Here is a 24,266-nt window from a genome sequence, read left to right on the forward strand (position 1 = left end):
ACGAGGGACAGCACCGGGGACACCGCCAGGCAGACAGCTCTGGGGGCCCCGCGAGGCAGACAGTGCTGGGGGCCACGTTGCTCCTTCCTAACAACCTTCTCAGGAGAAGGCACCAGCATCTCTTCCTGGGGATCCCAGCCACCCCCAGGGACCCACGGACATTCCACCAGGCTCCGCCTCTTAAAGGTGCCTCCACCTCTGAACGAGGCCACACTGGAGACCAAGGCTTCCAGCACAGGAACTTTCAGGGGGCAAACCACAGCCTAAGGACAGTGAGGAGGTCACCAGAGAGGTGTCCTGGGAGGATATGGGTGTGAGGCTCCCCTGGGGACGGGCGGGTGGCTCCGAGCTGCTGCAGGGAGCCCAGGGGACGGTGTTGGTCTGGAGCTGCCAGAGACACTGGGCGGGGGCGGGGGGAGGGGACAAATGGGCGCCAAGGATGGAGCCAGGAGGTAAGGCCAGGGGACATGAGAACAGCCGGCCCACTCCACGTGGGGCAGCGGGAAGAAGCGCGATCATCACAGACAGAAGCTCGTGTCACCCAAACTCCCACGAGGACCCCTCAGCCCCAGTGTCACTGTTCCCCTCGGCAGGTGGCATTGGACAAGCTCCCGGCTTAGCTTTGTCTCGGTGCTCAGGGAGCCTCTGGAGCTGCTTCACTGTGTGTTCCAGCCCAAAGCCTGGCACACATCACGCACGCGGCGTCTGGTGCTCTGGAGAGGGGCCCTGGCTGCAGCTCGGGTGACCCCCCTCCTCCTACTGGCTTACTTGCCTATGGTCCCAGGGGCTGGGACTGCAGTCTGTACCTTCCTGATACAAGGTCACCACTCTGTGCTCACCAATGGGACACTAGCACCTGCTGGTGGAATACTGTCACCTGTGGATGGCTCCCGGTCATCCACCAGTGGAATTCTGTCACCTGCCAATGGACAGTATCATACAGCCGTCGGCTGCTGTCCCCTGCCAGTGGAACCTCACCACTGAGCAATGGGTTGTTGTCACCTGTGCCCTGGGAATCCTGTCACGATGGAGCGAATACAGAGGGGTAAGAGGTTATGTGGGGAAATGCTGGCCTTGGGACTCCTTAGGACATTCAGAGTTTCAAAGCCACAGCCGGCGCTGTGGTGTAGCAGGTAAAGCCTCTGCCTGCGGCACCGGCATCCCATGTGGGCGCCGATTCAAGGGAGGCGAGAACTTCCACTTTGCTTATGGCCCTGTCTAAATACTGACGGAGTTTGTGGATTCAAAAGGCTTCCGTAGGCTAGGCAGCTCGTGTCAAGAGCCTCGGGTGATCACTGATGTCATACACAGGAGTGTTGATTGTGAAATTAACACCAAGATTCACTGTGCGCGAACTCCCCATGCAGGACCTCTGTCCTCTGTGAGTTGTATTATAATTATGTCTAAGTGCTCCCAAAAGATGTATCATCCTTGGGTGCTTCACTAAAGTTAATTTAAAAAAAAAAAGTGAAATTAACTTCAAGATGCAATGACTTTGAACAGCCCTTGTCTCCACTGTTGAGGAACAGGGTTTTTTGTTTTGTTTTGGTTTGGTTTTTGGCTTTTTTTTTTTTTTAACTATGCAAATTGTTGAACTCTTTACTTATTATAGAGTTGGTCTAGAGTTGGTCTTCTGTGTATAAAGTTAATTGAAAATGGATCTTAGTGGAGAATGGGACTGGGAGTGGGAGAGGGAGGAGGAGGCAGGTGGGAGAGTGGGTGGGAGGGCGGGCATGGTGGGAGAATCACTGTATTCCTAAAGTTGTACTTAGGAAATGCATGAAGTTTGTATTCCTTAAATAAAAGGTTTCTTTGGGAAAAAAATAAAAGAAACCTGCGCACGGTCACACTCCGAGCTCCCGTCAGCGTGGACCGGCCACACTGCAAGTGCCCAGGAGTCACACGTGATGTGGCCAGGGTTGCTGCAGTGGACGGTGTGGCCTGGGGCCACCCCTGTGCCGTCCACCGCAGGCTGTCAGTGGGGCTGGCAGGGACCCAGCCCTGAACTTGGCATCCCGTCTGGGGAGCTCTGGGGAGCTGTCTAGCAAAATGCAAGTAAGATCTTCTAAAATTGGAAGAAAAAAAAAAAAAAAAAGAACGGTCCCAGGTGTGGGGCAGGAAGTTAGGTTAGCAGTTGAGGCCAACATATGGAAACAGAAGGGAAGCGGCTCAAACTCTGGTACTTTCCATGGAGGGAGCTCTCCAGTGCCTCTGTACACACATGCATGCAGGTCCTGTGCTCCTACTGTGTGTTTCTTACTGTGGGCACAAAAGCCACCGCCCCGGAGAGAACCCCCAAGACAGCACGGCGAGCCCGGAGCAAGCCCCTTGCTCGCTGGCAGAGAGGCCCACGAAGACTAGTGCTGGCACCGTGGACGCTCTGGCTTCCGACGGACAGCACCTGCTGGGGGACAGCTGGGATGGTGACTGGGACCGGTGCGAGCTGAGCAGCTGGTCGTGGCTCCTGGGAAGCTGTGTGGCACAGCAAGCCGAGCTGCCACCTGCCACAATCCCAGGTCGGAGTGCAGATCTGAGTCCTGGCTGCGTCACTTCCCACCCAGGTCCCTGCTAATGCACCTGGGAAGGCAGAATTGGGGGCCCGAGTGCTTGGACCTCAGCCACCCGTGTGGGAGACCTACATGGAGTTTCGGGTTCCTGGCTTCGGTCTGGCGCAGCCCTGACCACAGTGGCCCTTTGGGGAAAGAACCAGGGGATGAAGTTCTCTTTGTCTCTTCCTCCCTCTCTCTCTCTCTCTCTCTCTTTCTCTTTCTTTCTCTCTACCACTCTGCCTTTCAAACAAATAAATAAATCTTACAAAAAGAAAGAAATAAAAAAGAAAGAAAGAAAGAAAGAGAGAAAGAAAGAAAGATTTTCAGATTGAGTTCAGCCATGGAGAGAACTGTGATTGATTGCTCATGTCTGCCCTGGGAGCAGGATAGTGGTGGCCCCACGCCTCATGGTTGCTCCAGGGTTGAGAGAGCAGAGCTAAGGTTAGATCCCTGCTCTTGCCATAGACTCCAAGTGCAGCTGAGGTTCTCTGAGGCTTCTCCAGCTGTAAAATGAGAGCGTGGACTTAGATAGTTTGTGTTGGGGCCCACGCCGTGGCATAGCGGGTAAAGCCTCTGCCTGCAGTGCCGGCATTCCATATAGGTGCCCGTTCAAGACCCGGCTGCTCCACTTCTGATCCAGCTCCTTGCTACGGCCTGGGAAAGCAGTAGAAGATGGCTCAGGTCCTTGGGCCCCTGCACCCACGTGAGAGACCCAGAAGAAGCTCCTGGTTCCTGGCTTTGGATTGGCACAGCTCCAGTCGTTACAGCCATTTGGGGAGTGAACCAGCGGATGGTCTTTTCTCTCTCTGCCTCTCTGTAACTCTGCCTTTCAAATAAATAAATAAATTTTTTTTTTAAAAAAAGAGCTTAAGTGGATGAGGCGGGAAGGGTTGTCTCCCTGTGAGTGTGTGTGTGGGGGGGAGGGTGAGAGCAGGGGGCGGGGAAAAGAGAAGAGTCCTTGTCTCTCCCCTGGGCAACTTCCTGTGGCTTGGTCACTGGACTCAGAGAGCCAGTGTGGGGTGGGGGCGGGCGACACGCACCTCAGGGCAGCTTCCAGGTCCCCCCTCACTGCTGCTTCTCCAACAGGGCTCTACACACAGTCAACCACCCCCAGCACTTATTGTGCACCTACTGTATACCGAGGACACCTGCTGAAGGAATTCACGCCACAAAGTAACTCGCAAACCGCCCACGGAAAACCCACAGAGAATTCTGCTCCCTCCAGCCAGCAGAGCATGAAAGATTTTTTTAAAGCCTTTGAACGTCTCCGATGAACTGTAGGAAAATGAGCATTGAATCCATGCATGAAACATCGAACTCAGCTCCCACGCCTGCCAGCGCCGGCCAGCACAGGAGACGCCGTGCGGGTGGGGGGTTGGAGCAGAGGCTTGACGAGGGTCCAGAGGACCTGCTGGAGAGAAGGGGATGGTCAAGTCTAGGGGAGGCCGGGGGTGCAGCTGCTGGGGGCCACGCCGGTGGGGGGCTGGGCCCAGCCTCACCTCCCTCGAGGAGGTACTCGCACGTGCTCTGGGGCTGGGAAGGAGGTGCAGTCAAATGAAGCTGGCAGGGATGACAGAGGAGGAGTGCGCGCACTTCCTGGGGCGGCCATGACCGCGTCCACGTGTCGCTCACTTCTCTGGCACCCACAAGTCCCAAACCAAGGCAGAGCCCGGCTCCCCGCCCCTTAGCACCCGTCGTAGCCTGCCCACAGCCCTTGGCGCCAGCCGAGTTTGCGCGTGACAATCTCCCTGGGCCTCCTTGGCGCCTGTGATGCCGCCCGTCAGTGGTTTAGGGCCCAGCCTAATCCGGTCGACCTCATCTGAGCTTGGTGATGTCCGCAAAGACCCCACTCCCAAACACGGTCACGTGCTGAGCTTCCAGAGGGCTGTGAACTTGAAACCCAGTGCGGGAGGGAAGCCGAGGTGGGGGGAGCAGGACTCACTCCCACCACCTGCCTGCCCGTACACAGGGACACGGTCTTCACAGTCCCCGGGGCCTCCCAGGAACCCTGGGCAGGTGGCACTGTGGACACCCAACCTGCCTTTCCTTCCCCCACTCACCCAATCTGGCCCCACCACCCGGCACTTGGGGCTCCCCCTCTCCCTACCTCCCCACCCTCATCTGCCAGCTAGGGTCAGATCACCCACGCTGCTCCAGGGTCCCACCCCTCCTTCAGTCATGGTCCCAGCCTCCAGGGCTGGGGTGACCACCAATGACTGGCAGGTCATCTCCCCAAGCCCTCCAAAGCCCCTGAGGCCCCTTGGGGCGGCTGCTTCCAGATGCACCCATGTGCTTTGCAGGCAGCTGAGCCCCTACAGGCAGCTCCCTAAGGGGCCAGGCTCTGCCCAGCACCCACTGCGCAGCTCAGCTGTGTACCCGAGGGAGGAGCCCCATCCCCGCAGCCTTACGGGCTCACAGCAACAGTCACTGGCACACCATGGGGGCCGGAAGTGTCCACGGGACATCACCCCACCATCACTGCTGCCTCCCAGGGGCAGCATCGGCAGGGAGCTGGAGTCAGGAGCAGAGCTGGGATCAGTCTGCGCTCCGACCTGGGATTTTTTTTTTTCCATTTATTTATTTGAGAGCAAGAGTTACAGAGAGAGAGGTCTTCCCTCCGCTGGTTCACTCCCCAGATGGCCGCAATGGCTGGAGCTGAGCTGACTCGAAGCCAGGAGCCAGGAGCTTCTTCCGGGTCTCCCACGTGGGTGCAGGGACCCAAGCACTTGGGCCATCCTCCACCTCTTTCCCAGGCCACAGCAGAGAGCTGGATTGGACGTGGAGCAGCCGGGACTCAGACTGGTGCCCACATGGGACCCCACCTGCTACCAGCGCCGGCCCCAGGAAGTTATGTCTTAACTGTGAGGTTGAATGCCTGCTCCCTGGAGCACCTTTGAATGTGAAAGGGGCCATGACCAACTGCTATCCAGGACAGGAGGCGTACACGGGGCTGCTCCCTGGCCCAGCACGGGCGGCCGCCCCATCTACGGCTGTGCACGGTGAGCCTCGGCCTTCCCGGCTGTGAAGTGGGGATGACTGCACCTCCCTCCGCAGAACCAGGACCTGAGGGTGCCTTCTCGGGGGAGCGGCACCTGCCGCTTAACGCTGACGGCGACTTTGTGCCCACCCGGGAATGCCGCACCCTGCCCCCACAGGCTCCACTGCCCCTCCCACCCCCTCAGGGCTGGGCACCTGCTTCCTGCCTTGTCCTCTAGGCCAGGCCCCTTTTCAGGGGTCACGGCCTTTGCCTCCTGACTGGCCCCACCTTCAGTCTTTCACATCACCTCCGGCTGAGCTCAGAGCAGACCCCAGATCATGCCTCGCCCACCAGTGCAGACAGCTTGGGCCGGCTGCCCCACCCACAAAGCACATTTAAGACCTCAGCCTGCTGCTGTGGGCTTTCAGGGGCTGTCCACCTTCTTTTCTGTCCAATTTTTCTCCAGCAGTGACCGTTACAGGTCCCTGGCATAGCTGACCCCAGGCTGTGTGGGATGCTTGCATTGCATAGCAGAGTGCCTGGGTTCGAGTCCTGGCCTCCGGTCCAGCTTCCCGGGAGGCAACAGGTGATGGCCCAGGTGGCTGGGTCCTGCCCCCCATGGAGCTCCCAGTTGCTGGTTTTGGCCGGGCCCAGCCCCAGCTGTTGCAGGCGTTTGGAGAGCAGCGGACAGATCTCTGTCCCTCTGTCTTTCAAATGATGATAAAAAAGGAGTATCTTTCCTCTCTAGGAAACCAAGCCGTCCCTCAGCCACTCGCCCAGGACCACCCAGCCCCAGGGGAAGCGCTTACACACCTACCTGCTCTCTTCTGCCTCTGGGTCTGCGAGCACCTGCAGTCCCCGACCCGGTGCCCTCAGCATCAGTCTTCCAGTCTGTAAAATGGGGCGCCCTGCCTACCTCCTGGTATCTGGTGAGGGTCCACGAGACGACAGATGTGGGGAAGGCTTTGTGGGAGCAGAGCCCAGCGCGAAGGAGACCTTGCCAAGGCTCTGCTCAAACGACTCCTTGGTGAGCCCTCAGCCCACTCCTCTGGACTCCTTCCGCGCCTGCCACTGCTCTCTCCCAGGGCCGCTGGCCGGGCCGGGTGCCTCAGACATGGATTCCCCACGTCCGTGTTGTCCCTGTCCCGTGGACCCTGAGGTTTGGGATCCATGTGCCATCTTGGCCTTGTATGCCATGGGTACCATCTTGGCCTTTTGTAGGAACCTCCCACGTGTGTGTGTGTGGGGGGGCGGGAAACTGGGGAGCAACTCTCCAGCCTGAGGGTCTTTAGTGTGTAAAGAGAGCTTTCTAGGGGCTGGCACTGTGGGTTAACACTCTGGCCTGAAGTGCCGGCATCCCATATGGGCACTGGTTCGAGACCCGGCTGTTCCTCTTCCAGTCCAGCTCTTTGCTATGGCCTGGGAAAGCAGAGGAAGATGGCCCAAGTCCTTGGGCCCCTGCACCCACGTGGGAGTCCCAGAAGAAGCTCCTGGCTCCTGATCGGTACAGCTCCAGCCATTGCGGCCATCTGGGGAGTGAATCAGCAGATGGAAAACCTCTCTCTCTGTCTCTACCTCTCTCTGTAACTCTTTCAAATAAATAAAATAAATCTTTAAAAAAAAGAGAGCTTTCTTGGCCGGTGCCGCGGCTCAGTAGGCTAATCCTCCGCCTGCAGCGCTGGTACTCCAGGTTCTAGTCCCAGTTGGGGCGCTGGTTCTGTCCCGGTTGCTCCTCTTCCAGTCCAGCTCTCTGCTGTGGCCCGGGAGTGCAGTGGAGGACGGCCCAAGTGCTTGGGCCCTGCACCTGCATGGGAGACCAGGAGGAAGCACCTGGCTCCTGGCTTCGGATTGGCATAGTGCTGGCTGTAGCGGCCATTTAGGGGGTGAACCCACGGAAGGAAGACCTTTCTCTCTGTCTCACTGTCTAACTAACTCTGCCTGTCAAAAAAGAAAAAAAAAAAAGAGCTTTCTAGACATCCTCTCCACAATCCTCACTCAGGGGGCGTGATGGCCTGGCCCTTCCTGGGGTGCCCTGGAATACACCGGCAGGTGCGCTCCCAGGGCAGCAAGGGGAAGGAGGGGCCACACCGTCAAGGTGATTGATCAGCGACACGGAGCCCTGTGCTGGCCTACGCGAGACCCCTCCCAGGCTGCCAGGGCTTTGTGCCCACCGAGGGAGGGGCTGATCTGTGCTTCTCCAGAATCCTGTTTCTAGCCGGCCCGAGCTCGTTCCATGTAGGACCAGTTCCCTGGACTTGGGGGTTTCGTGACCCGAGCCCTTGGCGGGTCCCAGGGAGCAAGGCTTCACTTAGGCACCAGAATGGGGAAACAGCTGGTCCTCCACGGCCCACGGAGTGGACCTGGGTGCTGGGCTTGCAGCCGGGGCCAGGCTGAGCGCGGCACTCACCCCGGGCCAGGTTAAGCCAGCAATGGACGCAGCGAGTGACCAAGCCCGGGCAGGAGCCGAGGGGCTCTGGGGGGACCTGCCCTTGTGTTGATGGACCCCCGTCTTACTTCTGAGGAAACGGAGGCCGGGAGATGTGAAGGGACTGTCCTCGGGCCACCAGCCTGCTAAGCTCGGACCCCAGTCTCAGCTCGGGACTTTTGGGTCCCCTCCAGCCCCACTCTGTCCCCTCCACTTGGCCACAGTGCAGGAGAGGACCTGGGAGGCTGGTTACCTGCGGACACCGCTCAGTTCCATGGCCGTTCCCGTTCCCAACAGCCCAGCTTTCCCCAGGGGAACACACCCTTGGCATCCACTCCTCACTCACGCATTCCACAAGCCCTCAGCTCCAGAACCCGACACAGCACTAGCTCCCATGCCTGGCCCCGGCGTGGGCCACGCTTGGCTCCCTGCCTGGCCCCGGCGTGGGCCACGCTCGGCTCCGTGCCTGGCCCCGGCGTGGGCCACACTCAGCTGCAGCTGGGGAGGAAGCGGTTCTCTTCGTCGCAGGACAGGGCGCGTCCGCGCTCAGCGAGCCCTGTGTCGGGGCCTCCAGGGGAGGGAGGAAGAACTCACAGGTAGGAGTCAGGGCCGTCTCCCAGAAGGGGGGTTTGAAGGGAGCCAGGAAAGATGCCGAGGATTCGCACAGGGGCAGCCCAGAGGGAGGCCGGGGCACGGGCCCCAGGAGGCACCCAGTCAGGAGATGCGTGCTCACCCCATGAGCACTGGCTTCCCCTTCACCCTCTAGAGACGGCCCAGCCCCTCAGGCAGTCAGCGAGAGGCACCCGGATGGCCCCGTGGGCTACCAGAAGCTCGCCAAAGGTGCTTCAGAGTCCACCCGCCAGGGGCCCCGGTCCTCCGGCCAGCACCTGCCTGGCTCGTGGACAACCTGGTGGTTTAACTACAGTGCACGGGGAACGCTGAACAAAAAGCTGGTGACATTTACAGATTGCTGTAGGAATCCTCTCCAAGCGCTCTCTCTTTCTGGGTCTCCCAACACGGGTCCCCACAGCAGCCCAAGGGACCAGGACAAGCCGAGCCCAGCACAGGTGCTAAGGAAAGGGGGACTCCATCCTGAGCTGTGCTGAGCCTTCTCCAGGGACTTCCGCACAAGAGCAGGTGCATGGTCACCGCCCCTGAGGACACGTGCTGGCGACCATCCAATAATCCAGTCCGGGGCTTACCGAGCACTTCCTGAAACCCAGGGCATTTGTGACAAATGCCTTCGCAGAGGTCAGCAAAGAGGAAGGGAACCGGGATTCCTTCTGCCGGCTGCAGCAGGGCCGCGGGAGCCGCTGATGGACGTCCTGATGCTTCACCACTTCAAAGCTGTACCTAGTAGTAGTGTCGCAGCCCCCTCCCCACTTTTAAGATTTATTTATTTATTTGGGAGTCAGAGTTACACAGAGAGGAGAGGCAGACAGACAGAGAAAGAAGAGAGAGAGAGAGAGAGAGAGAGAGAGAGAGAGAGAGAGATATCTTCCATCCACTGGTTTACTCCCCAAATGGCTGCAATGGCTGGAGCTGGGTTGATCAGAAACCAGGAGCTGCTTCCAGGCCCCCCACGTGGTTGCAGGGGCCCAAGCACTTGGGCCGTCTTCCACTGCTTTCCCAGGCCATAGCAGAGAGCTGGATCAGAAGTGGAGCAGCCGGGACTTGAACCAGTGCCCACATGGGATGCTGGCACCGCAGGCGGCGGCTTTACCAGTTAACAGCCGGCCCCCGCATCGCACCCTTTCGCCCCAGCACCTCCGGAACGCAGGGGGCTGCGGACAGCGCCCACAGCGTTCCCACGCTGACCCAAGAATCCGGCGGGGGGACATCCGCCTGCCCGCAGTTCCGGAATGGGAGCCCGCAGCTGTAGTTACCGCGGTCTGACGTCGCCATCGACCGTGCGTGCTGACAATTTTTAACAACTGTTAGCAACTCCGGTGACATCTGTTGAGAGTTCAAGTGCGAGCGTAAAAACCAAACAAAAAGTCATTAAAGGGAGAGGCAAGCGGTCAGTGTCCTCAGCTGAAGCGGCGCGGGCCTGGGGACAGGGCGCACTCGACTCCAGGTCCCAGCGCGCGCGGAGGGGCAGGAACGCACGAGGGGGCAGAGCGCGCCCTGGGGAGCAGCGGGGTACACCGGCATCTTCCCTCGCATCGCAGAGTTCCGAGCGCCTCGGAGCTGGGCTGCGCGCGCCGCGCAGGGCACGGGGCGCTCGGTCTTCCCGGGCAGGGAAGAGGCTAGGGACGTCGTGGACACCCACTCCGGCCAGCCGGAGAGTGTGCGCCCTCCGCGCCCGCCAGGCCGCCGGTCCCAGGATGCGCCCCTGGCCGCCGGCTCCCAGAGAGCGCCCCTGTCCGCCGGCCCCCAGCCCGAGTCCCTGTCCGCCGGCCCCCAGCCCGAGCCCCTGGCCGCCGGCCCCCAGCCCGAGCCCCTGTCCGCCAGTCCCCAGCCTGAGCCCCTGGCCGCCGGTCCCCAGGATGCGCCCCTAGTCGCCCGCCCCCAGAGTGCGCCCCTGGCCGCCGGCTCCCAGAGTGCGCCCCTGGCCGCCGGTCCCCAGCCTGAGCCCCTGGCTGCCGGTCCCCAGCCTGTGCCCCTGGCCACCGATCCCCAGAGAGCGCCCCTGGCCACCGGCCCCCAGCCCCAGCCCCTGGCCGGTCAGCCGGCGAGTGAGCGCCCTCCGCCCCTGGCCGCCCGCCCCCAGCCCGAGCCCCTCGGCGCCCCCTGCCCGGGAGCGTGTGCCCCTGTCCGCCGCCACTTTGTTCTCCGCTCCCGGCGCCGGGCCGCGGCTGTGCGCAGGCGCGGGGGCGGGGCCCCGCACCGCCCCCCGCCGCCCCGGCCCGCTCCATCCGGGCACTGCCGAATTAGCATCGTGCCGCGGCACAACTTCGCCGAGGCCCAGGGAGATCCAGGCGCGCGCCGGAGGAAATATAGTCCCTGCCGGCGGGCGGCGGCGGCGAGGAGCGGGCGCGCGCGGGGTTGCGCGGGGCTCCCCGCACCGGGGGCGGGGGCCATGCGCCGGGCCGCGCCGGCAGCCCGGGGACCCGGCGCAACTTGCCGGGCCGCCTGAGGAGTTGGGGCGGCCGCGGGCTCGGCGCTCGGCCGCCTTTCTTCCCCCTCGCCAGCCCCCCGTCCCTTTCGGCCGCGGGGGAGGGGGCTCGTGTCCCGCGCCTTCCCCCCCTTTGCCCCCCGGAGGCCGGGCGCACCCCCGCCCGGCCCGCACAACTTCCCGGGAGTCGGCGCCAAAGTCAGCGCAAAGTGGTGCCCAAGTTGCCGGGATGGAGCTGCAGAGCCGGCCCGAGGCGCTCGCCGTGGAACTCGCGCGCCGCCAGGTAGCTGGCCGGGGACCCCGGCCGGGGCGCGTGGTGCAGGGGGTGGGGGGCGCAGGCGGGGGGCCCCCTCTGAGCCCGCCGTGGGGCGGAGGGACGTGCGCACCTGCGGCGAGCCCCCGCCTCCGGCCCCTGCCCTCCTCCCGTGGGTCGAGGGCGCGGGGGACGCGAGCCCCGGGCAGTTTCTCTCCGCGAGCCACGCAGGGTCCCACGTCCAGCGGTGCCGGGAGGAGGCCCCTCCGTGAGCCCGCCCCTGAGCCGGGGGCTGCGTGGACAGGCCCCGCACGCCCCCGTGCCGCCCCGCACTGTTTGCCAAAATAGTTTTGGCGATCGCTGCTCCGGCGAGCGGCGGCGGCGGCACCGCGGCGTGCGCGCGTGTGTGTCGGGGAGATTAGGACGCGACTTGAATATTTATGAGCTTTGCTCCACACGGACTCGCCGTGTTTACTTGGCTCTTTGTTCCTCCCCCCTCCCCCGGCACACACGCACGCCCGCACTCCCTCGCACGCGCACCCCGGCCTGCAAACTTGCGCGGCTCGGGGCGCGCCGCCGGGTGGCCTGGGCCCCCGCCCCGCCCGCGAGCTGCCCCGATGCGGCGGCAGCCACAGGTAAGCGGCCCCGCCGCCGCCGCCGCGCGTGCGGGACGCGCCCGGGAAACTTGGGGCGCGCGCCGCACCCGGGCGCCGGCCTGAGCCCGCTGCTTCGTGTCCCCGCAGAACGGCGACCTCAGGAAGCAGCTCCAGGAGAGGCAGCCGCGGGTCGCGGCGCTCGGCGACAAGCAAGTAAGCGCGGGGGGCCCCCGCCGGGCGTGGGGGCAGGGAGGGCCCCGGGCACTTTGGCGGCGCCCCCGGGGAAGTGCGGGCGCGGGCTCCGCGCGCTCGGGTCCCGCGGGGGCTTCTCCGTGCCCCAAAGTTACAGCGCCCTCGCCGGGGAGCTGGTCCTTGGAGGCGCCGGGTGGGCTCTGGCCGGGGCGGGGGAGGGAAGGCGAGCCGCCGGCGTCCATTTTGAGAGGTGGCCGTGTTTTGGGGGACGTGCAGGCTCCTCCCGGCCCCATCGCCTCCGCCTCGCCGCCCGGAGGGCGCGGGGGGCGCCAGGCGGGCCCGGGCGCGCAACTCCGTGGAAGCGGCTCCTGGGGTGCCGTGGCCCGCTCCCCGGGCTCGCAGCCCCCTCACTGCACTTCGCCGGCTGCACTTTGGATTCTTGGAACCTGACGCCAGCTCCGGGGAACAAAAGAAAGGCGCCCCCGGGACCCCCGGTTCTGCCCCCGCCCGGGTCTCCAGGCGCCTCTCGGGCACGGGGCGCCCGGGCGGCTGCCCGCGGCGTGGCGTGGCGCGGTCGCCGGCCCCCTCGGGGGCAAAAAGTTGTCCATTGTGACTTGGCTGCGCGCAGCTCGGCGCCCGGCTTTCAGCACCACGAACAGACGCCGCCGCGCAGCTCGGCCGGCGCGCGCCCCCTCGCCCCCGCCCCGCGCGCCCCCCGCCCCCTTCCCCTGCGCGCCCCGCCCCGCGCGGCCCCAGCCGAGAACTTTGAGCGGCTCGGCCAATCCGCGCTCAGCACTGCGGCGCAGGCGGGGCTGGGGGCGCGACGCCCCGCCCCCCTGCCCCGCCGCCCCCCGCCCCCACCCCCGCTGCCGCCCGCTCCCCGGCCATCGATCGCGCTTCCTCCGGAATGCGGCGGCCGCGGGAGCCAAACTTGGATCCCGGCGGGGCAGGGAGCGGGGAGGCGAGGCCGGGGGTGGGCGGGCGGAGCGCGCCGGGACCGCGTCCTGGGAGTCTTTAAAGTTGGGCATGGGGCGGGGGGCGCCGGAGAAGCTGGCAGTGCGGGACCTGGCTCGGCCCGGGCCGGCCGGGCGGATTGCCCCCTCCCCGCCGCCCGCCCCCGCCCGGGCCTGGACGCTTCCATTCCCGGCGGAGGGGGGCGGCGCGCGCGGGGCCGGCCCGGCATTTCCATTTTGATGGCTCAGATGCCATTTTTGGAGGGGGAGGGGAGAGGAGGGGTGGGGAGCCCCTCCTCTGGGAGCACAAAGCTGTTTGCTGTGCGCTCGGCGTCGAGTCGGGGGCTCGGCGCTCGGCTGCGGCCGCCGGGGGTCTTCTTTGCGCCCCTTGGCGGCGGCTGAGCCCCGAGCTGTTGTAGGAAGGGCCGGAGTCGCCGCGCCGGCCCCAGCAGTGTGTGTTTGCGTGGCTTGCGTGGCCGGAGCTCGCCGCGGGAGCGGCTCCTAGGGGCCGGCGTGGCGTGGCGCGGCGCAGCGGGACTCCGGCTGCTGTTCGCTGCGCTGGGGACTGCGGCGCGCGCCGAGGGAACGCGGTGCGAGGTCGCGGTGCGCGGCTCTGGGGCCGGAGCGCTTCGCCTTGGAATTTCGACGCGGGCCAGGATGCTCGCCCAGGGTCTCCATCTTTTTGTGTGTGTTTAAAAAAGAAAGAAAGAAAGGCGAAAACTTTTATTCTCTGGCCTTGGAGACCTTGCTCCTGCGGTTAACGTCTGCGGACGGCGCGCGGGAGCAGCCGGGGCTTCCGGCCGGGCCGTGGGAACTCGTGTCTGCGGACAGCTAGCCTGTGCCTGCTGCGGCTCCCTTTGTGGTATTTTGTGAGAAGGGGGAGGGGAGGGCCGGGCCGTGGCTCCGCATGCTAATCAGGCCGCCTAGCCTCTCCCGAGTTCCAGATCTCGCCCTGGGGGCCAGGCGCCTCGGGGCTGGGGCGCCGGTGGGCAGCCTGGCCGGGCTGACACTGGACCTCTTTCAGAGGCTCTGTTGCGCAGGCGGGGGGCCTAGCTAGCTGGAGCCAGAATGGGGGAGTGCGGGTGAGGAGGCAGGTATGTGAGACTCGGCTTCTTAACTCTAGCTTGGGTTGAAGGGGGGATTTCCCGGCAGGTGGCGGGTGTCTGTGTGCGCGTGCTGCCCTGGCTGGGGGTGTCAGACGCCCAGGTGAAGTTTTCATGAACAGTGCACAAGTGGGTGCTGAACTAGGTGGTGACACGGGTGATCCAGGACTGGGAGAGTGGACAGCAGCCACCAGGTGCCCACTCACGCCTTCGCTGTGGACAAGCGTGGGAAGGCCATTCAAAGACTCGGGAGGGTGAGCAATTGGCTGGCCACAAGTCGATGCATGTGAATTCTCTGGACCCATCTGGGTTTTCCTGGGGATTAGAGGGTAAACGGGAAATGAGCTTCCACGGGACCTTGGTGTTTGAAAAGAACTCATGTGTTTTCCTTAAAAAAAGATCCCAGGGTCGTGGTGGGGTGTGGTCAGAGCCCAGCGTGGCCTGGTGGAGACGGTGTGGGGAGGCTGCTGCTCACTGCTGGCCCTGGTTCCGGGGAGGGCTGACCGGGGTTAGCTGCTCCAGCGGTTTCACACCGGGAACTAGAGCCAAGTTTTTATCTCAGCTGTCAAGCAGCAGGCACCGCGGAGGACATGGCAGGCCCCTGAGACACGGGAGGGTCTCCTCCCCTCCTCGCTGGGCAGGCAGCGGGAGCGGTGCCGGCGGTGCGGGCGGGTGCGTGGCCGTCTCCAGACCCTGTGCAAGTGCAGCTTTAACAGAGGCTGGAGGAGCTCGCCGGCGGGACTCAGTCCCCGGAGAGGTGAACCGGGGCCTTGTGCGTGGCCCGATCTGTCGCTCTGATGGACTCCGCTTTCCCAGGGGCTGTCCTCAGGTGCAGCAATAAAAATCCATCTTCTTGAAAGGTGTACCGTGGTTGGCGCTCCCTGGGCGCAGGTCCCGTCTCCAGCATGACTCCTGGCTCCGGGAACACGGGTGCGGCTGGGGGGAGGGGTGCCTCCCATGCCCCTCCTCAGGGAGAGGATTTCTGTGTGCTCTGAGATGTTCATCTTCCAACCCAACTTAACTGCTGGGTCTCAGTTTTTTTTTTTTTTTTTTTTTTTTAAGATTTTTAAAATTTATCTGAGAGGTAGACAGAGGGACAGAGAGAGAGAGAGGTCTTCCATCCGCTGGTTCAATCCCCAAATGGCCACAATGGCTGAAGTTGGGCCCATCTAAAGCCCGGAGCCAGGAGCTTCTTCCAGGCCTCCCACGCAGGTGCAGGAGACCCAGCACTTGGGCCGTCTTCTACTGCTTTCCCAGGCCACAGCAGAGAGCTGGATTGGAAGTGGAGCAGCCGGGACTTGAACCAGTGCCCACATGGGATGCTGGCACTGCAGGTGGAGGCTTAGCCTTCTTTCTATTCCATAGCACTGGCCGCTGTTCGCTTGGTTTGAGAAGAAAGCGTCTGTCCATTTGTACACCTTTATCTTTAGATACATTTACCAGCTACATTTTTATTTCTACTGATTTTGTTGATTATAATGATAAACAATGTAACTTCGTTGAGTACTACTGTACTGAGCCTGGTAATGCATGCATTAGAAAATCAGCCCATAGCTTGTCCAGGATTACGGACTAAAAGGAGAGGAGGGATTTGTTCTTGAAGTCGGGAGAAGGTTTACGGTTCCGCAGCGGATGGCTGGCGAAGGCGGCCATTGACCTCCTGCTACTTCTGTGCCGACTTGCTTTCCAGAAAGCTGTTTGTGGAGGAGCAACACAGGCTGTAGGAGAATCAGGGCGTGGATTGGAGTTTGTGGAGGAGCAGCAGGGCTGTAGGAGAATCACGGCGTGGATTGGAGGTTGTGGAGGAGCAGCAGGGCTGTAGGAGAATCACAGCGTGGATTGGAGTTTGTGGAGGAGCAGCAGGGCTGTGGGAGAATCAGGGCGTGGATTGGAGTTTGTGGAGGAGCAGCAGGGCTGTAGGGAGAATCACGGCGTGGTTTGGAGTTTGTGGAGGAGCAGCACGGGCTGTAGGGAGAATCACGGCGTGGTTTGGAGTTTGTGGAGGAGCAGCAGGGCTGTGGGAGAATCACGGCGTGGATTGGAGTTTGTGGAGGAGCAGCAGGGCTGTAGGAGAATCACGGCGTGGATTGGAGTTTGTGGAGGAGCAGCAGGGCTGTGGGAGAATCACGGCGTGGATTGGAGTTTGTGGAGGAGCAGCACGGGCTGTAGGGAGAATCACGGCGTGGATTGGAGGTTGTGGAGGAGCAGCAGGGCTGTAGGGAGAATCACGGCGTGGATTGGAGTTTGTGGAGGAGCAGCAGGGCTGTAGGAGAATCACGGCGTGGATTGGAGTTTGTGGAGGAGCAGCAGGGCTGTAGGGAGAATCACGGCGTGGATTGGAGGTTGTGGAGGAGCAGCACGGGCTGTAGGAGAATCACGGCGTGGATTGGAGTTTGTGGAGGAGCAGCACGGGCTGTAGGAGAATCAGGGTGTGGATTGGAGTTTGTGGAGGAGCAGCAGGGCTGTAGGGAGAATCACGGCGTGGATTGGAGTTTGTGGAGGAGCAGCAGGGCTGTAGGAGAATCACGGCGTGGATTGGAGTTTGTGGAGGAGCAGCACGGGCTGTAGGAGAAGGAGAATCACGGCGTGGATTGGAGTTTGTAGAGGAGCAGCAGGGCTGTAGGAGAATCAGGGCGTGGATTGGAGTTTGTGGAGGAGCAGCAGGGCTGTAGGGAGAATCAGGGCGTGGATTGGAGTTTGTGGAGGAGCAGCAGGGCTGTAGGAGAATCACGGCGTGGATTGGAGTCTGTGGAGGAGCAGCAGGGCTGTAGGAGAATCACGGCGTGGATTGGAGTTTGTGGAGGAGCAGCACGGGCTGTAGGAGAATCAGGGCGTGGATTGGAGGTTGTGGAGGAGCAGCAGAGCTGTAGGGAGAATCACGGCGTGGATTGGAGGTTGTGGAGGAGCAGCAGGGCTGTAGGGAGAATCACGGCGTGGATTGGAGTTTGTGGAGGAGCAGCACGGGCTGTAGGAGAATCAGGGCGTGGATTGGAGGTTGTGGAGGAGCAGCACGGGCTGTAGGGAGAATCACGGCGTGGATTGGAGTTTGTGGAGGAGCAGCACGGGCTGTAGGAGAATCAGGGCGTGGATTGGAGGTTGTAGAGGAGCAGCAGGGCTGTAGGGAGAATCACGGCGTGGATTGGAGTTTGTGGAGGAGCAGCAGGGCTGTAGGAGAATCAGGGCGTGGATTGGAGTTTGTGGAGGAGCAGCAGGGCTGTGGGAGAATCACGGCGTGGATTGGAGGTTGTGGAGGAGCAGCAGGGCTGTAGGGAGAATCAGGGCGTGGATTGGAGTTTGTGGAGGAGCAGCAGGGCTGTAGGGAGAATCACGGCGTGGATTGGAGTTTGTGGAGGAGCAGCAGGGCTGTAGGAGAATCACGGCGTGGATTGGAGTTTGTGGAGGAGCAGCAGGGCTGTAGGGAGAATCACGGCGTGGATTGGAGTTTGTGGAGGAGCAGCAGGGCTGTAGGAGAATCACGGCGTGGATTGGAGTTTGTGGAGGAGCAGCAGGGCTGTAGGGAGAATCACGGCGTGGATTGGAGTTTGTGGAGGAGCAGCAGGGCTGTAGGAGAATCACGGCGTGGATTGGAGTTTGTGGAGGAGCAGCAGGGCTGTAGGAGAATCACGGCGTGGATTGGAGTTTGTGGAGGAGCAGCAGGGCTGTAGGAGAATCACAGCGTGGATTGGAGGTTGTGGAGGAGCAGCAGGGCTGTAGGAGAATCACGGCGTGGATTGGAGTTTGTGGAGGAGCAGCAGGGCTGTAGGAGAATCACAGCGTGGATTGGAGGTTGTGGAGGAGCAGCAGGGCTGTAGGAGAATCAGGGCGTGGAGTTTGGTAGAGTTCGGTCCCCCCCTGCTGGCCCTACTCTGTCCTGGGGGCAGGAGCCGCCGAGCCCACTGTGAGGCGTGTTCATCAGGCGTGTCCCGTACACGCACACGTGTGTAATCTGGGTAGACACCTTTGCGCTGTACACATGGATGCACCAAACAGCACTCCTAAACTTGCCTTGGGCAGCTGACGTGGTCGTGTGGGCATCTCCCGGGAGCAGCTTGGGCGGATTCCACAGACGGGCCAGGGCTCCCTTGTGCCAGACTGTGGGTGGAGGGACCTCCCCCCGGGAAGGGTTGCTGCTCCCACCTGCTTCGCCGGGTCTCTGCCATGAGCATTTTCCCTAGCTGGGCAGGCAGATGTGGCCACAGTGTTTCACATGAGAGGGACCTCAGCCTGCAGGAGAGACAGGTGCTCCTGTGGGAGGTGTCAGGGTGCTCCAAGGAGGCGACTTGTGCCAGGGCAGAAGTGTGCACGCTCGTCCCCTCGGCTGTGTGCAGCTCTCTCCTCTTCGGTGGGCGTGTTTTCGTTCGATGGTCAGGATAAGCCGGTGCCTTGGGTTGGGATGGGTGGGTGAGTCCTGTCTCTGGACAGGTCAGACAGGTGAGGATGGCCAAGAGTGTGCCTGCCCCTGCCTCGGGCACCCTCTGTTTCCATCTCCACCTCGTCTCCAGCCTTCCCGTCCGGCAGGGTGGCTGTAGCCCGGGGAGCAGAGGCCCTCAAGTTGGCACACTGGGCAAGCTGGTCTGCCTCCTGGAGCCCCACTGCCTACCTGTGACGGGGGCCGGTGGAGGGAGCTGCAGCGGGTGACTGCGATGAAGCCAGAGTGTGGACAGGGGAGAGCGTCTGAGTTAGAACGCGAGGGCTGCTGGGACCTCGCTGCCCCCTTCTGGGCTGTCTGTTCCCCAGGAGGGCACCCCTTCTGGGCTCTCTGTTCCCCAGGAAGGCACCCCTTCTGGGCTGTCTGTTCCCCAGGAGGGCACCTGTGTGCCCCGTAATGTCTGAGCCCTCAGCCTTCTGCCTCTTCGCGCACCTGCTGTTGGGACTGCACGGCCGAGTTCGGCTAACTTTGCCGTTGCCCAGCCTGGTGCAGCTGATAATAACTTTGGTCATCCCATTCGCCCCATTGCTGGCTCCACTGATTAGCCCTGGGGTAGCGAGTTTTTCTATAATGCTTTTGTCTCTCTAGGAACCTGATCCTGGGCCTGCTACCTGTGTGTGTTTCGCGGGTGTGAGCCGACCTGCGGTCTGTGTAGCCTGCTCTGTGAAGCGGCCCGCACGGGGCTGAGGGCCTGTCCCTTGCAGGGGAGGTCTGGACGGGGCGCGGCACCGTTGGACACTCTGGTCACTCTCGGGGGGTCAAGGAGACCCTGAGGAGAGAATGCTGGTCCCGCTTCCAAGGCTTTGCTCTGGAGGACACCCCCCACCCCCCCCAGCCTGCACGGAAGTCTTAACTTTGGTTTCCACAGCTCCATCCACGGAGGTGGATCCTACACCTGCCCCATGCCCCCAGGGTCTGCCGTCTGGGGCGGGTTTTGCCATCTTGGAGGTTTGGGAAAGACAGCAGGGTGTGTGGCGTGCTCGGTAGCGCCCCCAGCTGTTCAAGGGGCTGTAACAGGATTCAGTGAGCTGTGCGTTGAGCCCTCAGCGCATGGACTTCCATGTCGTCTTCTGCTGGGGCCTTGCTGGGCGAGGCTGGCAGTGAGGCCGCCCCTCCCAGGCCGCTGAGTGGAGCCGTGAGGTCCCGCGTGGGCTTCGTGATCGTCAGCAGAGATGGGTGGGGTGGGTTCTCGAGTTCACCCGGGAGAGGATTCAGACGTGGTGCAGAGAGGTGGGCACACAGGTTTAGTGGGGTCAGAACAGACGGGACAGAATCTGAGAGCGCCCGGCCACTCAGACTGGGGCGAGCAAGACGGCATGGTCAAGTGCAGAGAATGCACCCGGCGGGCCAGGCGGGCGGCTCAGCCGAGAGCAGAGAGCGGAGCGGGGGTTTACCAGGCCCTGGGCCCTGTTCTCGCTTCTCCTCCCCCTCCCTCCTCCCCTCCTCCTCTCCCTCCCCTCCTCCCCCTCCCTCCTCCCCCCCTCCTCTCCCTCCCCTCCTCCCCCTCCCTCCCCCATCCTCTTCCCCATCCTCTCCCCCGCCCCCCAGGACACAGGGGTTGCTGGGTGTGAATCAGGTGAAATTCCTCCCCAGGTTTCACTACTGGTGCTGTCCCACGGGAGAGCCCACCTGGCACCTGGCAGAGGCGCTGCCCCTAGGGCCTGCTTGGGGGCTGCTGTGAAGGCTCCATAGCCCTGTGTGGTGAGGCTGGGACCCCCCGGTGGTGCTGGGCAGAGAGGATTCTCCTGGGAGCTTTCCCTGGGGTGGGGGCGGGGACCACCTGGAGAGGTGCCAGGCACAGCAGGACTTTGTGGTGTAGGATCCTGGGCTGCTTCCAGGGTGAGCTTAGCTAATTTCTGACTTCCTGCCTGACATGTGTATGTGTGTGTGGGGGGCAGATGTGTGTGTGTGTGTGTTTGGATGTGTGGATGTGGATGTGTGTATATGTGTGTATGTGCGTGTGCGTGTCTGTGTGTGTGGGCAGGTGTGTGTGTGTGGGGGATGTGGATGTGTGTATATGTGTGTATGTGCGTGTGTGTGTCTCTCTGTGTGTGTCTGTGTGTGTGGGCAGGTGTGTGTGTGTGTGGGCAGGTGTGTGGGTGTGTGTGGATGAGTGTGTGGGCAGGTGTGTGTGTGGATGTGTGTGTGCATGTCTGTGTGTCTGTGTGTGTGTGTCTGTGTGTTTGGGCAGGTGTGTGTGTGTGGGCAGGTGTGTGTATGTGTGTGTGGGCAGGTGTGTGTGTTTGTGTATGTGTGTGTGGGCAGGTGTGTGTATGTGTGTGTCTGCGTGTGTGTGTTTGGATGTGTGTGTGGATGTGTGTGTCTGCGTGTGTGTCTGTGGATGTGTGTGTGGATGTGTGTGCGCGCGTGTGTGTCTATGTGTGTGCTATGTGTGTGGATGTGTGTGTGTCTATGTGTGTATGTGGATGTGTGTGTGCTGTGTGTGTATGTGTGTGTGCGTGTGTGTCTATGTGTGTGCTATATGTGTGGGTGTGTATGTGTGTAGATGTGTGTGTGTGTGCCGGAACTCCAGGGCGTCATCCGGGTGACAGTAGAGCAGAGAGCTGTGGGGGTGGCGGCCGGGAGCCGTGCGGGCGGGCGGCACAGCGGGGGTTTAGCTGTCTGGTGAAAAGTTGTACAGCCGCCTGGGGCCTGGGTCTCAGGAGTCTCCCTTCTGGGAGGCGCCTGCCCGTGGGGCAGAGGGATGGGGGCACACGGCAGGCCAAGGGCAGGAGGGGAGCCGAGCCACCGCCGTGGGCTCAGACGGACCCCAGTTTTCAGCCTGGGCTTGGTGGAGACGCTGCCTCCGTTGGCTCCTCCCCTGGGTTTGCGTCTGTGTGGCCCGAGCCGGAGCCCCGTCTGGCTGCCCTGGGCTCTCGTGTTATTACCAGTGTTATTTGGTGCGTTGGTGCCGGGGCCTCCTCACTTCCAGGTGGCCAGTGCTCTGACGGAACAAGGACGTGCCCTCACCGTCGTCCTGGAGTTGTGGTTGCTCCAGCTGGGGAGGAACCGCTGATGCAGCTTCGTTCTGCCGTGGCGGCCACCCCGGCCCCCCTGGCCACCCCGGCCGGCTCCGACACTCCACGCCGGCGCTGTTCTTAAACCCAGGAGAGAGGGCTGTGTCTGTGGGGATTGTGGTTAATGTGTGTGTAATGTTGAGATTTATTTATTTGAAAGGCAGTTACAGAGAAAGAGGGAGGGACACACACACAGAGAATCTTCTACCTGCAGGTTCACTCCTCAAATGGCCTCAACGGCCGAGGCTGTGCCAGGCCAAAGCCAGGAGCCAGGAGCTTTATCCGGGTCTCTCACGTGGGTGCAGGGGCCCAAGGACTTGAGCCATCTTCTGCTTTCCCAGGCCATAGCAGAGAGCTGGATTGGATGTGGAGCAGCCAGGACTCGAACTGGTGCCCACATGGGATGCAGGCGTCACAGGTGGTGGCTTTACCCACAGTGCCACAGTGCCACCCCTTGCATGTGTAATTTTAGCAAAAGATTGTTTAGTCTTTTTATTCTTTTTTGAAAGGCAGAGTGACAGAGAGAGAGAGGAAAAGGCAGAGAGGGAGAGCCACCATCAGCTGGTCCACCCCTCAGAGACCTGCAACAGCCAAAGCCAGGAGGAGCCTGGAACTCCATCCAGGCCTCTGTGGGTGGCAGGGATCCACTGCACCCCAGGGTGCGTTAGCAGGAGGCCGGGGAAGGCAAAGGGGGGACTCCATCTCCGTGCTCCTGTGTGGGAGCCGGGTCTCAGGTGCAGGCTCAGCCCGCTGTGCCACAGCGCCCACCCCTGTGGGGGGCTTGGGCTGAGTCAGACCCTCAGCCTGAGGAGGGGATCCTGGTCTCAAAGTGGCGACGGTGCTGCCTCCGGCACAGTTGTCCCGTCCTGAAGGACCAGGAAGTGTGTGCCGCACACTTGGCCTGGTTCCCGGCCTGCCCGAGCAGTGTAGAGGGAGCTGGTCCCGGTGTTCTTACTCCGGTAACGGCAACACGAGAACCAGAAGGCTGGCTGGGCCTCAGAGGGTCACTGCTGTGGAAAAGAACAGGTGCGTTCCAAGAAGTCTGTGGGAAACGGGAGGAAAAGTCAGTTTATTTTGGTGCAAAAGATTGGCGCGCCGCGCGCCTGGTTTTCCACAGCACGCGTCTCCGGAAGTTGTCGGAGAGCTCTGGAGGAAGCGTACCTGTGCGGCTTTCGACCGGCACGGAGGCCCCTGGGCTGCCTTGGGTGTCCAGGATCGCGAGCGGGCCCCGGACCTGGGGGACCTGGGATTCAGTGGGCTTCGGAGGCACCTCGGCTGTGCCCCCGGTCTTACATGTGGGAAACTGAGGACCTGGCCGGGCGTGGGGCCGTGTCCAGCGCTCAGATCAGCCCAGTGGCCTTGTCTCCCTCCAGCTGCCACACGGGCATACGTTCCGCAGTGCAATTTGCTCACTGGAGTTTTGCTTCGGCAGTGGGCAGTGTGGGGTGGCAGTGGGCAGTGTGGGGAGGCAGTGGGCAGCGTGGGGCAGCAGTGGGCAGCGTGGGGAGGCAGTGGGCAGCGTGGGGAGGCAGTGGGCAGCGTGGGGTGGCAGCGGGCAGCGTGGGGAGGCAGTGGGCAGCGTGGGGTGGCAGAGGGCAGTGTGGGGAGGCAGTGGGCAGTGTGGGGTGGCAGTGGGCAGCGTGGGGAGGCAGTGGGCAGTGTGGGGTGGCAGCGGGCAGCGTGGGGAGGCAGTGGGCAGTGTGGGGTGGCAGTGGGCAGCGTGGGGAGGCAATCCTGCAGTCCTGACGTGAGACCCAGACTCCCGTGGGGCACAGACTCCCGTGGGTGCTCGTCTCGCGTTGAGCTAAGTAAATGGAGCTCAGGTGTATTTCTGTAAATAAAGCGTCCCACAGTCCCTCCATGCCCCGGTGCAAGCCAGCGTCTCGTCGAAGCGATTTTATTAGTGCGTTCTGCTGAGTGGGCTGGAATGGGGGACGCAGCCTCCAATAGCATGGATCTAATTAGGAGCACAGGGGCCAGAACCAAATAAGCCGCCTTTGAAGGGAGAAGAGCCTGGCGGCCCGGCTTCAAGTGTCCTAATGAACTTCTGTGCTACTTGTATCTTAGCAACACATTTTATTACATGGCGGTGCAGCTGGACTCGCCGGGTAATGTATCCCCCCCAGGTCCCCCCGCTTGGGTGGCTGGAGGGAGGAGTGTGCCCACCCGGCTCCCCAGGGCTGGGTTTGCAGCTCGGCTGCTTTGTCTGGTTGAGGGGAAAGGTAAACACGGCCCTGGGGGCAGGACCTGGGGTGCGCAGGGAGCATGGCCCTGGACCTGGGGTGCGGAGGGAGCATGGCCCTGGCGGGAAGGTGGCGGGCACTGCCGTGAGTGTCGGCCCACACCCCGCCCAGCCCTCCCTGCCTGTTCGTCCGGGCTCCCTTCTCGTAACGGCACTAATTTGGATCAGCGACACTAATTTGGATCAGCGCAAGTGGAGACTTTGGCTCATCTTCTCTCGTGGTCAGCTGCCTGCGAGAAAGGAGAGAAGCTGCTTCCAGACCCTGTGGACCCGGCAGGTGGCACGTGGGAGGGAGCGTGGCCCGGGGCACCGTGGGCTTGGCCACTCCCTGCGGGGGCCCCTGCCCCTTACCTTCCTGCTCCGCCCTGTGGATGTCCCAGGGCTGCCTCAGTCTCCGAGCAACAGGAGCGTCGTCCCACAGTCGGGAGCACGGAGGTCTGAAATGCAGGACGGGCCGCACCGTCCACACAGC

At 62.4% G+C, this 24,266-nt stretch overlaps 1 protein-coding gene across 2 annotated transcripts in view; it reads left to right on the plus strand.

The window, feature by feature from the left end:
• Window positions 1-11,238: 11,238 nt before the first annotated feature.
• PHF21B (PHD finger protein 21B) overlaps window positions 11,239-24,266 on the plus strand; it is a 52,812-nt gene continuing 39,784 nt past the window's right edge. The window contains exons 1-2 of one of the 2 annotated variants that reach the window (XM_062201920.1): window positions 11,239-11,292; window positions 12,006-12,071. In XM_062201920.1, coding sequence (XP_062057904.1) covers window positions 11,239-11,292; window positions 12,006-12,071 — 120 coding nt within the window. Of the gene's footprint in view, window positions 11,293-11,879; window positions 11,898-12,005; window positions 12,072-24,266 lie in introns of those variants that run through there. The other variant, XM_062201921.1, reaches the window with a different exon arrangement.

The sequence above is a fragment of the Lepus europaeus genome, chromosome 10, assembly GCF_033115175.1.
Source record: "Lepus europaeus isolate LE1 chromosome 10, mLepTim1.pri, whole genome shotgun sequence".
NCBI lineage: Eukaryota > Metazoa > Chordata > Mammalia > Lagomorpha > Leporidae > Lepus > Lepus europaeus.